The 15847-nt window shown below is 38.2% G+C and overlaps 1 protein-coding gene across 2 annotated transcripts; it reads right to left on the reverse strand.

Annotated features, from left to right (window-relative positions):
- Window positions 1-442: 442 nt before the first annotated feature.
- crlf1a (cytokine receptor like factor 1a) lies at window positions 443-15442 on the reverse strand. Of its 2 annotated transcripts, none has more exons than XM_039654526.2 (8): window positions 15028-15442; window positions 12200-12478; window positions 10481-10610; window positions 9760-9929; window positions 7554-7711; window positions 6052-6220; window positions 3052-3237; window positions 443-2247 (listed from the first exon to the last, which is right to left on the reverse strand). In XM_039654526.2, exons 1-8 carry the CDS (start codon window positions 15083-15085, stop codon window positions 2231-2233), a joined length of 1167 nt encoding a protein of 388 aa, XP_039510460.1. In that variant the 5' UTR covers window positions 15086-15442; the 3' UTR covers window positions 443-2230. The 2 variants fall into 2 exon arrangements, with proteins under 2 accessions (XP_039510460.1, XP_039510459.1); XM_039654525.2 differs by having other exon boundaries at window positions 448-2247; window positions 3056-3237; window positions 15028-15440.
- Between the last annotated feature and the right edge of the window lie 405 nt (window positions 15443-15847).

Genomic DNA, 15847 nt, shown 5'->3' on the forward strand with positions numbered 1-15847 from the left:
CACGCACGCTAAGAAAGTCTTGTGAAAGCAGAGATGCCATCCTTGACCAGTGAGGAGTGAGCGGACATTAAACTTTAACCTGCTCTATCTCAGACTCATGTAGAAGCTGGTAACACTACAGCTGAGCTCTGGCATGCAGCCGGAGAGGACTAAAGTGGCGTAGGTTAAGTTACCTAATTAAGTTCAATGATTTTTCACCTGGTTTGCATATAGCTGGTCCATTAACTCATCATCAACATACATTCCAAGAGTTTGATGCCTTAAGGGCTTTAAATAAAAAGCAGGGAATGTTATTCTGCGACTTGATACTGAGCATATTATTGATCTCTGTGCCATGAAAGTGCTTGAGGACTCACTTTATAAACACTTATTTGCGAAATAATACTCCGATAACATGTACAGAGAGTATGGTTACAATCAGGGTCCTTGTCAGAAGAGCCATAGAGCATCTTTTATTTTATGAACCGTATTTATTTAAAGTCTCATGGCTGTTAAAGGAGGACTCTAAACCCAATGGCCTAAAGCGTTTTATTTTTTGTTCTTTGTGGGTGTCACTTAGGGAAAAGTGAAATACTGACCGTGGAAGAGGCCAGTGTAAGAGCACTAATTTAACCAGACAACTGCTCGTACACACATTCATCTTTTTCCCTGTAGAGAATCTTGCTCTGGCAAAACACTTCTGCTTTGTGCAGTTGTGATTTGTGTTTTTTCTCTTGTATTGTACTTAATAAAAAGTTAAATAAAACATGATTTCCAAATCAGTACTGTTATCTTGATTCCTAAGTAAACATATCTAATCATCCATAAAGATAAATAACCTTGAGGGGGAAAAAAAATAGTGTTTTGCTTTCAGAGTGTATACCAAAAAGTTGTAATGTATAAAAAGTAAAGTTAAAAAAAAATTCTTACCCTAATCATTTTAGCATACATCTAACAAATTGTATTGATGTTAAAGCTGAAAAAAAGAAAGACAGAAAAAGATACCAATGTGGTATGAATAACTTACATTCTCTGAAAACACATTTATTTCTAAAGTAGAATTTTTTTTTGCTTTATATGATTCTAAGACAATACTGATTTTTTTCTTTTTCTGTCAAGAAGTTCAAAAGTTCATCCGTTTTATCTTAAAGAATGATTTTATGAACAATATTAGGGTTTAACAATTCAGTCAATAATAATATAATCTACCTACACATAACTTAAGAGTCAAAACATAACTTTAAAATTAAATATGCGGATACAATTCAGTACAAAAATAAAAGCAGTAAAATGTCTCAATACATAAAATTATTTTCAAACAGTTCAATGCTACAAACACAGTTACAGTTTTGTAACTGCAACACGTATATAAACACGAGAGAGAACATTGGCTGGCCATAGCTTTCCTCTCCATTCATTAAATGGAGTCCACAGAGTGTCCAACATGTTAATTTAGTGTACATCCTGAATATAGAGAACGTCAGAGGGTCCAACTTTAGAAATGAGTTTCAAAAGCAACGGGTCTATATCTTTGGATTGATATGTTCAGCATTGCATTGCATTGCAAATTTTGATAGGCCATGTGCCGGTTACCAAAAGAAACAGGAGATTAAAAGTGACAAGATGTGTTCTGTGAGGTATACCTGTCAATTTTTTTTTTTAGGTAAACTGCTGTCATGTAGTCGCAACTGTCACACTCAAACATTCATGAAAGGTACCTTTGGTAAAACTGGATGGTCTTACAATTCTTCCAGTTGTCTTGAAGTTACACGAACCGTTGGCTGAAAAACATCCAGACATTTTTTTTTTTCATTTGTCCATGAGGAACCTCTTTCTAAAGTTAGCAAGATCTGAAAACGTCATGGGTCCACATACAGACCATGTGTCATAGCCAGCATAGCCATCCTCTAAGTAAATGTGCAAATTATGACCTGTAATGAATTGCTCCCCGACACGATCAAGAACTTGTCTCCACGGATAGCGAGATGCGAGGATATAATCCACGTGATCTTCATGGCTATTATCAAAGAAAGACATTTAACAGTTTGTTTTCCTGTATAATAAGGCGTTGTAGAGAACTGCACAATTCAATCAGTGTCCAAGGGACCAAATGCCCGTCACCTTTGTACTTTAACCAGCTGTACTTTAACTTTCTCGCACTGAGCCAAGCGGCGGTCTGGAAAATGTGAATTCTTCCACAGTGTGCTGTTGTTGTTAAATGTTCTGCCTGCCAGGAGCGACGTGCTATGATTTATCTCCTTGAAGAACCTGAAAGCAGACAACATTACAGTAATCAGATAAACGCCCCAGAACACGAAAGGCTTCAAATAGCCATTCAAAAACAACCCGAGATCATGGTTTCTGCACGGATTGAGATGGCAAAAAAAAGTAGTTCAGAAAGTCTTTGCATATTTGCGGTTTAGAGATTTCGATATTCTTAGTTTAATTGCTTAGGGCTCTATCTCTTGTTGGCAACGTAAGATCATCCAATATGGTGCAGTTAGATCTTTTCATAGACTCTTCTGTGATGCTGACAAGCATTTGGGTCATGTTTTCTCGTACAACACAGACCACAACACACCAGGGACACATGAAAGGAGCAAATAGTCTCTGCTGGGTATATTCTCGAGTGAGGGACAAACCCTGTCATTTCCAAAACAAGATTACTGTGGAATCTGACAGATGTGAACTCAGAACTAAATACATATGTTGAATGATACTCGACGTGCAGAACTTCATTACTCGAGTTTATTTAAATAGTCCGGTTAACTTCAATGGTTTATGAAAAGTTACCTGAAATCATATGAGTCGCCTCATGTTATTTACTTCTGTGGTTACCGAGCAAAACACAGGAAACTCGGTACAATAACACAAGAAGCACTTTAATTCAATTAACTCGGGCAACTCCAATAACTCAAGGCAATGGATCCAGTCTCACAGTGTTATGAGAGCAAATATTCCTGGCATAACACAGTTAAAGAAACTAAAGCTGAAGAAAACCAGACACTTAAACCGTGATTAATGGGGTTTGTGGTTAAAAAACAAGTAGAATGCGAATTAAAATCTCCTTACCAACCTGGTTGCGTGTTTTGTGAGATTTCTGCAGCCAGACCCGCCACTGGTCATAAAGTTTGATGCTCATTCCGCTGCAACCGTAGGCGTGTTTGCGCACCCAGCCAAAGAACTGCTTCAAGTCCCGCCGCAACGTGGAGTTCTGCTGCCCTGCCTTTGAGTCGCATGAGCCTGTCAGCAGCCGCTCTGCGGGGCAAAAGACACAAATCAACACATGTCCGTCCAGGGAGACAAGCGCCCTATCGTGCATGCATCAAGCTTATCACAGATACAGGCCGCAGTTTATACAGCCAACCAAACACAAGTTCGGATAAAAATAAATCCTTTTCCATTTTAAATAAACAGCCGGTTTCTGAGCTCCAGATGTTGGCCGCTCCAGAAGAGTTAATGTGTAGAGGAGTTAATCTGTTAATCTTCAGAAACAATCCTCTGAAAACATATATCCAACACTCCCCGTGGCTCTCTGGCAAGCCACAAAATGAGGAGATGTATGACTAAAGTAATGCGTTGCATGTGCTAGTTGGTGTCTGCTGGACTGAGCATCGTCTCGGAAATATGTATCTGATTATAGGATGGACTGCACGACACATCCAAAATGTGAAAATATGACGAAGGCCAGCGAAGACAACATCTCAATCTGACTCTCGTTGCTACCATTTAACTATAGAGACCCTGGCTATATTTATTTATTTTCTATGTTTGTTATTAATAACAAAAAGAGACAAATAAGACGGGAACTAATTGGATTTGTATATAAGTTGAGCTGGAATCAGACTCATGTTTGCCACACGAGGCTCACTGTACTACTACATTGCATGACTTTTAATTTATATAATTATATGATCTACATGAATGGAAATTCAAATACAATTAAATAGCTACAAGAAGAATCCATGATGGTTTTTTTTTTTAATGTTATTGTGATTTTAGAATTGACAAGTGCCTAAACCCCTTAAAATGTGGCTTTTTAAAGTTAAATTCATCAATCTGGTACACTTTGAGAACTCAATTTATGGTGCGTTCACGTGCTTTTTGGTATTTACCGTAATTACCATAGCACATGAACGCACCATAAGAGCTCCAACCCACGTTCAGTGGTCTTTTATAGAACGAGTTGGTAACACTTGTGTGTTGGAATATCCCAGTCCTCTATATCACAGCTTCAAATGGTTCAAAATGCTGCTGCCAGATTTTTAACTGTAGTACGAAAATGTGAACATATTATTCCAATTTTAATGAGACTCGATTGGTTGCCAGAGGAAAACAGTGTTAAGTTTAAAGTACTGCTGTTTGTTTTTAAATCCCTAAATAGTCTGGCGCCTTCTTATTTGTCAGAACTAAACCTAAATAAGCTGGTCAGATGCTTGTGATCCACAAACAATAATACTCTGTCTCATCCGAGAACAAGATTGAAGTTGAGAGGCGACCGTGGTGTGTTTGCAGTTTCTAGACCTAGGCTATGGAACAGTCTTCCTTTATCTCTGAGATCTGTACCCTCTGGGTATGAGTTTAAATTGAAGTTAAAGTCACATGTTATTACCCAGGCATTCAAAGCATCATAAGCTATGTGCTTATTTTAATTATATGTTATATAATATATATATATATATATTAGACTTATTCTCTGTACTGCACAGTCAACTATTGTTGTTTATTTGTGCTTTATAAATAAGTTAGATAAAATTACTATACAATAAGGTCCCATTAGTTAACAGTTAGTAACTATCATTAACTAGCGATACATTTGCTACAGTATTTATTTATCTTTGTTTATTATTTTTCATTGTTAACTAATGTAGTTAACCAAGTTTTTATTAAAGGGGATATGTATAATTCAGAATCCCTTGTTATTAGCGATAGGGGTGGTCATTAAGTGACCTGCACCCAGCAATTTGCTCGCACTTGCACTCGTGCACCTGTAGTGCACTAGAGACTGAATGTGATTCTAGGTCCTGATATACTCACGACTCCCGGTGAAGCTCTTTTTCGGTCTTTGCTTAGAATTAAAAAGAGGTTAAAAAATACCTTTGCAGCGATATACTGTTAACGAACAAATCGACAGTGTTCACGCTACTGAGAGTGACATTTAGATGATTTTATATATATATATATATATATATACACACACACACACACTATACTATACTATATATAGTAATTAGGCCTATATTTGAGACTATTGTCTATATAGATCTGGCTATGTGAGACTATAGTTTGAATTAATCTCTTTTCTTTGCATGCCACATTGACATTACAGTACAGAATAGCTCTTTCAGCACTATCCTGGACAAAAACATTTGTTTCGTGTGTCATAGAACGGATAAGAGGCTCTTGGGAACGTGCATTAAAGTCGCATCCTTTTGATTTTCACGGAAAAAAAACATCCTTCACGTAAAAATTTAGTCTACAGGCTTTCATAGACTACCTAGGAGGACGAGGAGGTCTCGTTTTTTTAAGTTTTGTTACAAGCTGTTCACACATTGGCAATAAAAAACGTGATTAATACATGAAAATTCGTACATATAAATAAACAATAGTTTCGCCAAGTCATATGGTTCATTAAACATTGCCAAGCAAAACAAAAATGACACATTGACATGGAATGTGTGATCATATGTGTGCATTTTAATAATGTGGCTCATTCGATCAAGACCTGATTTATAATTTCATTCAATAAAACAATTGTGACTCCACTTTATCTTATAGTCCTGTTTCACACACAGTCCTGTATACTACACTAATTACAATAACTTGGTAATAGCTAGGTACTTGTCCTGAACCTAATCTTAACACATGTAGTTACTACTCAGCACTTTCTTGGTAAGTACTTTGAGTACTAAATTACTTAAATTATTTGTTTTTTTGCAAAAGAGCAAAGTGATACCTCTGTACTTTGATATTTACTGTAGTATTTACCTGGTCCTTTAAGAAATACAATGGAATTAGTACAGCAAACTTCTTAATAAAATAGGTTCTGCTAAGTAATGATATTTCTCTTACCACTGTGTGGTGTTGAGGCTGCAGTTGGGTGACTCCAGTCACTCCAAATGCCTGCTTTCCTTGATCCCAGAATCCCTACCGGATTACAGCGCACCTGCACAAAATACACTGTGCCTGGCCGCAACCCTGCCAGTCTGCAGGAAGTCTGGTTCCCAACATCATCCACCACCTGCAGGGAAAGACACCCAAAACAGTCTGTTACATCAAACACATACAGCGGCCGTATACCACACACTCACCGTTACCCTAACGGGCATATTTAATGTTCTCTATAAGAAAAAAAAAAGCCATTCACTTTCAAATCCTTAAGCAAGTTCACACAAGCCCATTTACAAAGAAGAAGAACAAAGAAATTTCCCCCTTTTGTGCTCCTGGGGAATATACCAACGTATATCAGAGAAAAAGACAGGAGGTAAAGGACATAAATAATTGGCCTGCCTCCTGGCTCTACATATACACAGCGAGCATCAACACTACCCTGAGAGAAAATCTATTATCTGTTACTTATTACAGATCGAGTAATTGGACGGGTGCAGACGGCATCAACGAGATGTAGACAGGGCCATGCCAGGCTCAGTGCTTCCTCCTGCTTCCTGTGTGCTAAAGCAGAGGTATACTTGGGATTCAAATGCAGGAATGTCGAAACAGCCTGGGCCCCCTGTAATTATTTACAATCCCGGTACCCCTGAATCAGTCCCTCTCCGCGGTCCATTTCCAGACTCACATTTCAAAAGCTACAAACACGGTTAATATGCACAGCTCCGTAATCCGAGGACCATCATTACTATTGGAACGTGATGAGTGGCAGAATGTTAACATCATCAGGTTGCCGTGTTACAGGCATGCTGGGTAATTATTTCCCTTCGTACAGACTATGTAAGCAATCTGTGGGGTTGAGAACGGCCCGGGTGATGATAATGCAGCTTTCTAACGCGCTTTGAAAACAACGGATCATCTGCTATGATGTGCTTTTGATGGTCACTGTCATGTTTTGACTTTGTTAACCATGTAGGACTGTGCAACTGACAGCACAGTGATGGGCAAGGGGGGGGGGGAATTATGTAACCCAACTCTGCCCAGCTTCAGAAGGAAACCTGCCAACTGATTGGATCCATATGAGCGAAATGGGGACAGCGAAAGCTTAAGTTTATTTGAAGCCCTAAAGTTTAACCGGACTCTTCCGTGGCCAGAGGACTGGAAACCATGTGCTGTTCTGCAACAGCTGGAAATGACGTTTCAGACAAGTAATACAAACACCCCAAATTCTACTGAAACATGGCTGTTATCTTTTGAACCGCTATAATTAATCATTGCGCCACTCTGCAAAGGCTTTAAGGTTGGGAAACGTAGCTGACTTAGCTCCCATGCGTGAACAATTTGCGCTACAAAAACAAGTGGGTGTGGTAGTGGGAAGATGGTAATAGTAATGAGGATAATGGGCACTGTAGTGCGTATGGTGGACGCTGACTAACTGTGCTCACTGATCGAGAGTGCTACTGTACCTTCCAATCGCTGCTTTCCTCAAGTCTGTATCTGATCTGGTATTTGGCCTGAAAGAGGAAGTCTTTTAGTGCAGGCGGTGTCCCCCAACGCACGGTCAGCTGGTCTTCCAGGTCACCCACTCGGCTCACTGTCACGTCAGTCGGTGGGTCTGTTGTCACTGGGAGAGGAAAAGAAAGAAAAACATAGGGTAAGGTTGCGACAAAAAGCTCCTTATTCCAACCATCCATCCGTCGTATTGTAATTAAGTCGAATTAAGTCTACTTCTTTACATTCAAATTACAATTCTGCATCCTGTTTATGAACTGTATGAAATGAATAACACACTAATAGACTGTTATTATATAGAAAGTTATTCATATAAGTGTCACAGCAGTCTAAATTGTATAGAAAACACAGAAAGACTGAATGTGTATACAGTGATCTAGCCATAACTACCGATTATTGTAATTTATAATTCTGGCTTCATGGATATCTAGTTTACTTGCGACTTAAATGAGTAGTTCACTTTAAAAAAAAAAACTTTTGCGGATAATTACTCACCCCCATGTCATCCAATATGTCCACGTCTTTCTTTCTTCCGTTGAAAAGAAATTAAGGTTTTTGATGAAAACATTCCAGGATTTTCTCCATATAATGGACTTCATTGGGAACCAAACGGTTCAACCAGGATGAATAAGGGTCTTATCTAGTGAAATGATCGGTCATTTAAAAAATAAATAAAAAAGTTTAAGTTTTATAAGCTCAAATGCTTGACTGTTCTGTGATGAGCGTTCGTGACTCTCCTGTTCAAACTCGTACATCAAAATTAACCAATCTTTTTTCGAGACATGACTCGAAGGGTCCTAGATAAGACCCTTATTCATCGTCTGGTGTCGTTTAAAGCTCATTTGGACCTTGACCCATTTGGTTCCCAATGAAGTCCATTATATGAAGAAAATCCTGGAATGTTTTCATCAAAAACCTTAATTTCTTTTCAACTGAAGAAAGAAAGACATGGACATCTTGAATGTCATGGGGGTGAGTAAATTATCAGCAAACTTTTTTTCAAAGTGAACTACTCCATTAAGAGGCTCAAAAAAGAAAAAAAAAGAAAAGATGCCACAAAACCTTAAAAACGTAGCCTTCTGATTACTGTATCCGATAAATTGCATCGCAAATAAAACTGTGTGACCTGCCTCACTTGCAGGAATGTCAGGAAGCTATATCAAATTTTTTTTTTTGTGTGTGTAATTTGCATGGGCAAACTGGTCAATTGAACGAACTTCAGTCTGCAGGCTGAGACTTTTGTTCATGTGATTAAAATATACCAATATTCTCTTCTAGGTAACTAGTTGCTCAGTATTTAGCAATCTGGTGTAGCTGCTATAAAATCACATAGGTAATGCTTCACATTCCGAGTAATTGTAGTTTGCTTGGATCTCAAAGCTGTTGTTTAATTAACTGGCAACATAAATGAGCATTGTCTCTGTTGCTAAGGAGGTGGAGGCACTAGGTGTGGTGGCTGTGTCATAACTATGGCATGTTTCGAGAAGCACCCACCTTCCTCTCACTGCACTTTCCATTCAAAATAGCCCTGCCTCCCCCTTCAGGTGCAGTTACACTGATTTATACAAGCAGGATGTAAAAGTTTATAACCTTTCTCATCTCCTTTTTTAAGGATGAGGGGCTTTAGTTCAATGCTAAGGCTATTTCAGTTTAATTTCAAATACTTTCTAATGTCTTGCCAAGACACAATGCCCCTCGACTCAAGTCCTAACAATACTAATTCCATTTTTATTAACATGTTTGTAGTTTAAAATGTCTGTTTGAAGAGATTATGTGCAAGCTTGGCCTGCACTCAAAGCACATAAGATCTTAAGGATTCAACAAAACAGACTTCACCCTATTCCAGTCACATTGCTAACCAGTAGCTCCAGGCAGGTCACGGTACTAGGATTAGTGCAAAACTTTGTCAAAATTACACTCGTCAGTAAAGGAGGGGGCTGCAAGTTTTTTCAGGTATGTGCGAGTAGGTGGGTAGATACTGTGAAGCAAAGGGATACGGATGCCGCTGCGATGGACCGCTGCAATTCGTCATGCCTCCACCCAGTTTTACAAGGAGTGGCGCTCTCACGTTGCACGTGGTCCTCTCGTGTTGCATGCTGCCCATGAGGAGAACACCTGGGGCTTGTGTCTAAAACGGGGTCAAAGGTCAGGCACACTCACCCACGTCTAAGATATCCAAGTAGATGACATCAGACGTTGCAGTTCCGAGTTGATTAGATGCCTCCACCCATATCTCGTAGGGCGTGAAGAGGGCGAGGTCGCGGGGGATGTAGCATGCGTACGGCTCTCCCGCGTTGTAGTCCTCACACTCCTTTTCTCGTCCATACCACCTACACGTGAGCAAACACGGTTTATTATCTAAAAGGTTCCAATAACTTTTTGGACACTGTACATTCGTAGTGATACGGCTGTGATCTATTGTGGGTTCCCTATGTGAAGGCGAATGGAAGAACCAATCAAGTGTCAAATGTGGGAATGGTTCCTTAATTATGGATTATTACTTCAGGTTTGGGAATGGGGAAATGAAAATTGCTGTGTCTGGAATCTGCATTCCATCTGCTCACTGGGCATGAAAGCCAATGTTCATAAAAAAAAAAAAAAAAAATTAAATATAAAAACAGCAAAATGCAAAAAAAATAAAAATACTAAGAAAAACTGTTAAGTAATTAAAAGTAATTGTTTTCATCAGTCTTGAAAAGCCCTGACAAAAAAAAGAAAAAAAGAAAAGTACAATATATGGCATGTGCCCATCAGAAGGAATTAGGAATTATCCACTGTCCTCCAGTGAATAGGCATGTGGGAACATGAAGTATACAAACAAGATAAGGCGTGAATTTGAGAAGAGGCTTTAACATGAGTGTGAATGACCTGTGGCACTGACCTGAGCTTATATTTGAGTGTGTATTTTGTCTTGATGAAGGTTTCTCCCTGGCCCCCAGGGGCCCATTTACAGGTGAGGTCTTTAGTGTTCCTGGACCAGCAGGTAAGATTCACAGGTTTCTCAGGAGGCACTAAAAACAGACAAAGAAAAAAAAAAAAAAAGAGTTTTCACTGAGCTGTCAAAGTGAGAACGTGGAAAGTGACTCATGCCTCTCTTAAAGATGCACTAATTATACATGATGATTTCCACTACGTACAACACTAAATTCTGTACTGTAGATAGTACAGAAAATCACTTAACTTGATGTCCAGAATTTAAAAAAAATAATCACTTGGTTTAAAGTCAACAGTGTTTCTAACCCATTTTACTTTTGAAGGACAACTTGATTTTATTCAGTTGGTAAAGATACACATTTATATTTCATAAAAATAATATTTATTAAATATCTTACATTATAGGTAGTATTTTTTCGAACAACAAAAAAAAAATTGTACATTATATATTTTATCTATTCTATATATTATTTTATACATAGATAATATTGCAATATGCTTTGATGAATTTTACAATATTCACCAAAGAATCGTTAAAAAAATATGATTTTTAAAAAAAAAAAAAAACAAGAAGTGTTTCTCGACCACATCATTAGCATAGTAGAATGATTTCTGAAGGATTGTTTGACACTAAATGAATCTTGCTGAAAATTCACCTTTGCATCAAAGGAATAAATTACATTTTAAAATCCATCAAAATAAGAGAGTTATTTTAAATTGTAAATAATATTTTTCTTTTCTCTAATTTTAATCAAACAAACTCAAAGCATTGGTGAGCATAAGAGATTTAAAACGTCTCTTTAAAAAATAAGTCATTTCAAAAGAAAAGAAGTCTAATGAATGTTTATAAATACTGCCTTTTTTTGGAGTAATGTGCACAGATGAATCACCCACAAGAAGATATTTAGAAACGTGTATTAAGAAAGTAAATAGGGTCAATTTTGACTTAGTGTTGACTTTAAATATTTTCAATAATGGATGAGTGTCTTCAGCTGTCATCCTCATTTAAGTTCAGGAATGGGGCCAAGATTCCATTCAGCTGAGAACAAAAGACACTGCGTCTAAGTGTAAGACTGTGATTATATGAACCAAACCTTGCAGTGGAGACCTCAGAGACATAGAGAGCTTGAGTCAACACAGTACTTCTCTCACACACACACACCTCTCCATTTCTTGCTTTCAATCTTTTTTTTCCAAATGACCAGACACTCGCTTCCTTGACTTTGTCTCGCTCTCTCAATTTCCGCATTTGTGTGTGTGTGTGTGTCTGTGTTTGCAATTTTCCATACTGCCACCATTCCATGTAACTTGACAAATGCGGTACATTTGTTCTGTCATACGTGTTAGTCGAGGAAAGCGCCTATAATGGACCACACAGGTGCTAAAAGCATAACAGTGGAACAGATAGCTATCTTAAGGGGCTTAAACAACTCTCGAGTTCATTGGCGGACAGGCAGAAAACATTAAATACTGCAACAACTGTGGCCCGGTGGCAGGGGGTCAAATCATAAAGACTGTCTAATACTTCTAGGTCTGACCTATATTCCCCAAGGCTCCAAGCTTACCCACAAAATCCATTTAATTATATTTAAGTTGGACTGCGTTCACAATGGCCAATTAAACGCACTCCGCAGTAAATGCGAACAATATGGTAGACAAGACTCACTGCCAACATAGATGCAGGAGCCGGCCAGCACATGACCCCCGCTGTTATGGCACACGAGGTTGTCTCCGGAGCGTTGGCGGGACCCGGAGAGCCGCGGGAGGGTGACGCTGAGCACGGTGGGGCTCAAAACGCTGTAGGTGCTGCTGGGAAGACGCTTCCCGTTTAGTGTCCAGTAGAGTGAGCCTGCGTGAACGCCGTGGTCTGGGTTCACTGAGCATGTGGCTGTCAGGCTGGAGCCGATGGGAAGCGCAGGGTCTTGAGGGTAGATTGTAGCCACCTCTGAGGGAGAGCGAGATACAGCAGGTTAGAGCTGGAAAGAGGCAGCACGGTTATTATAGGCTGTCTGGTTATGGGTGAGTTCAAATTATATGATGCTGACGGAGGAGACCGACCGACCGACCTTATGACTAACACATCAAAAAGGTTGAAAGTGACAGCCTAAATCAGAGCAATGTGGGATATGCAGCAAGATGATCACAAAAGGAGATGATATCCATTTACTATGAAAGGGAATACTTGCCGTCAGATGGTCCGTATTACCTATTCGATTGACTAACTAATTGAATAAATTAATGAACATTAATTATATAATTAGCACATTGGTTTGAGATTTTTGTCTTATGTGAGAAAAATATATGAAACTTGCACAGTGTTAAAAATAGTGCTTGCATGATTCAATGTTTCAATACTACAGTTTAGCGATCATTAAAAAAATGATTTGGCTATAAAAAGCTGCAATTGACAATCAAGTATTCCAGATATCTGCGTAATTGTACATTTTGTGTGCTTCAGATGTCCAGAAGACATCTATCACGTTCCCAAACAATCAGCATAATAAAAATTCACACACAATTATAATTTTGGAAACCCCGCTGGAGTTCATTATCACCCTTGTAATGTGACAGTGAAATCCCTCAAAAAAAAAAAAATTTAATTCAACACAATTGGGTAATGGATGTGATGAGTGAACTGCCGTGTGATTACATGCAATTACATCAAGATGGATAGACTATCCTTAAAAGAGAGATTACATATTCAGCACACATTCAGAGTGAAATCTTCAATCCGTATCAATTTCAAATGAATTGTATGTGATTGGTATAAATAATGCATTTTCATGAAAAGAATAAAAGAGAAAGGGGAAAGATACAAATCATTTATTTTATCTAACGAAACAGGATCTTTAGGGCTTGTATCACTGCTGAATAGTCTTCAAAAGGTGTTGTTTCATTTAAGTAGATTACAAAATTCTGACTCTGTTTAACTGTTTAATGACAGTAGCAATTACAAGTATTTATTGCATGTGTCTGAATAGGAAATGAGCAGTTAGATATTTGGTTTCAGATCAGAAGATCTTATGAGGTAATCCTGTAGTCCTGTCATCCCTAATGCAATGGCGAGGGAAACTCAGTAAAGCACATCTTACCGCTGAGACGGTGAACAGCGGGACCACCCTTTGGACATTCCTGCCGTGTGTCAAACCGCAATGATCTTTTAAAAGGTTACTTCTGTCTACACGTTTTTTCCCCCCTTTTAACTCTGTTTATATTTCACTGAGGCCCAGAAAAAGTCAGCCTGACGTTTTTGGGTTTAATGTTAAACTATAGAGGAGAGGGACTACTAGTCTAACATCATCAGTGGCTGTAATGCACTTCACCTTCTTAATTCCCTGCCTGGCAGTGAGGGTGTGAATGAGGCAATACTTCATTAGATGTAATTACTCTCAAGCTTCCCCTCCACCAACACCTGTGAATATCACGTAAGGGAAATGTGCTAAACGCTTGTATTGTTAATGTACTTCTCAATAGCTATTAATAATTTAGCCCTTTGTTATTTACAACGCAATTATGCCCTTTGATCCTGATACATTGTTCTCTGCGATTCATTAAAAGCAAATTAAACCTTCACTAGCACCTATATTTCACCCACAATGAAAATAGCTATGAACAAAACTAATCATCTCGGTGTTGATTTGAGGTGAACCTTTCCTTCCAGTCACATATGTTTTACAAAAACAAGCTTAAGAAATGTGTGTGGTTCGTAAGGCTGAACCCTCTATGTGTTAAATTAAATATGTATTCTCTGACCTTTTGAAATTTCGACCCCTAGCAGACTTTTTATATTTTGCACCGATATAGATACCATCAGATGGCCAACCAAGCAGTTTAAAACAACAGCTTTCCAATTTAGTATCAATTTAATGCTGTTCTCTAAAAACTATGACATTAATTAAAAATATGTTAAAAATGCAATTCATACAAAAATGACCTGAATACACATCTTCTACAGATGTTGCAGTTCATGGGTTACAAATTAATTTAGAATTAAGATAATTTTGACATTTTTGTAGGGCTTAACGTCTTAAGGTGGTGTAACTTTCTACACTAAACACTTTAAAAAGAAATATTGTGAAAAATTGTAACCAATATTTAAATACCCAATTTTGTTGTGATATGTGACAATACAATAATGTTTTGTAAAAAAAAAAAAATGGTTTATATGCTTCGATAAAAAGTTAACTTTACAAGAACCTGATTCTCATTTGTTATTTATCTACACACAAAAAATATTGTGCTTAATTCGCAGATGCTGGATACCAACTTTTTATTTTATTTTAGTAGCTATCATTGTACTTAACATTAAAAATACCTTAACATTAAAAAATGTAAATAAAGTTACTTTTCTTTTCAAACTATTGTGTTTATCAAATTCAATTTAATACTGAACGCGCCAAGTCTCCAAAATCACATTCGATGAAGAAGGTACGTAACACATGTAACACACACACACACACACAGAGAGAGAGAGAGAGCTATAAATGTACTCACGGGTGGAAGACGACAACACGCCGGCAGCACAGAGCAGCAAAAACAATAACCAGATCATCTTATGACAAATGTTCGCTTTCTTTCTTTTAGGACAAGAGAGTCTTATTTGTCTATGCAGGAATATTTGATCCACGCATGCCACACCGAGTCCAGCTCCAGTGCACCCGAACAGTTGATCCCAGCGTCAGTTCCTGAGGTGCGGGCGTCTCGCAGATATTCCAGAACACTGAACTTTACAGAATATCCGCTAAATGTTCTGTTAATGCGACGGTGCATTCGTCCTCTTCATTTACTTTTGGCATCGTTTACCGTGCTGAGGCTCTCCACTGCTAGGAAACATCCAAGTTTATACTTTGCAAGCTCCTCCCATGTCTTCCCACACAGTTCCAAGTCATTTTTGCCTCTTTCGTTTTATTCCTCCCTTCCTTCTGTCTGTGCCCTCCTCTTGTTTCCCTATTCCTCGTGAATCCCGAAGCTTCAGCCTACCTGTAGTGTAGGTCAGAACAATCTCGGGAAGTCTTTCCACTTCAGCCCTTTTATGGATTGTCACTTAAAGCCGAGTAATTACATTCTGTGTTAATTGACAGCAGGAATAAAAGTTTAACTTGCCGTCTACCTTGTAAAACACCACGCAAGTTTGTCTGATATACTATCTGTAATATGAATATTATATTTTTATTTGAACAGAATAAAAGGTAGATAATATGACCCTTAAACGAGAGAAACAAAATCATTTCGTTTCGTGGTCAAATGTTCAACGGGTTGGTTTAACTTAAAAAAAATAAGTAACCTGCTGCCTTAAAATTTTAAGTTCATTGAA

The sequence above is a fragment of the Pimephales promelas genome, chromosome 5 (genome assembly GCF_988280905.1).
Source record: "Pimephales promelas chromosome 5, fPimPro1.hap1.1, whole genome shotgun sequence".
Taxonomy (NCBI): domain Eukaryota; kingdom Metazoa; phylum Chordata; class Actinopteri; order Cypriniformes; family Leuciscidae; genus Pimephales; species Pimephales promelas.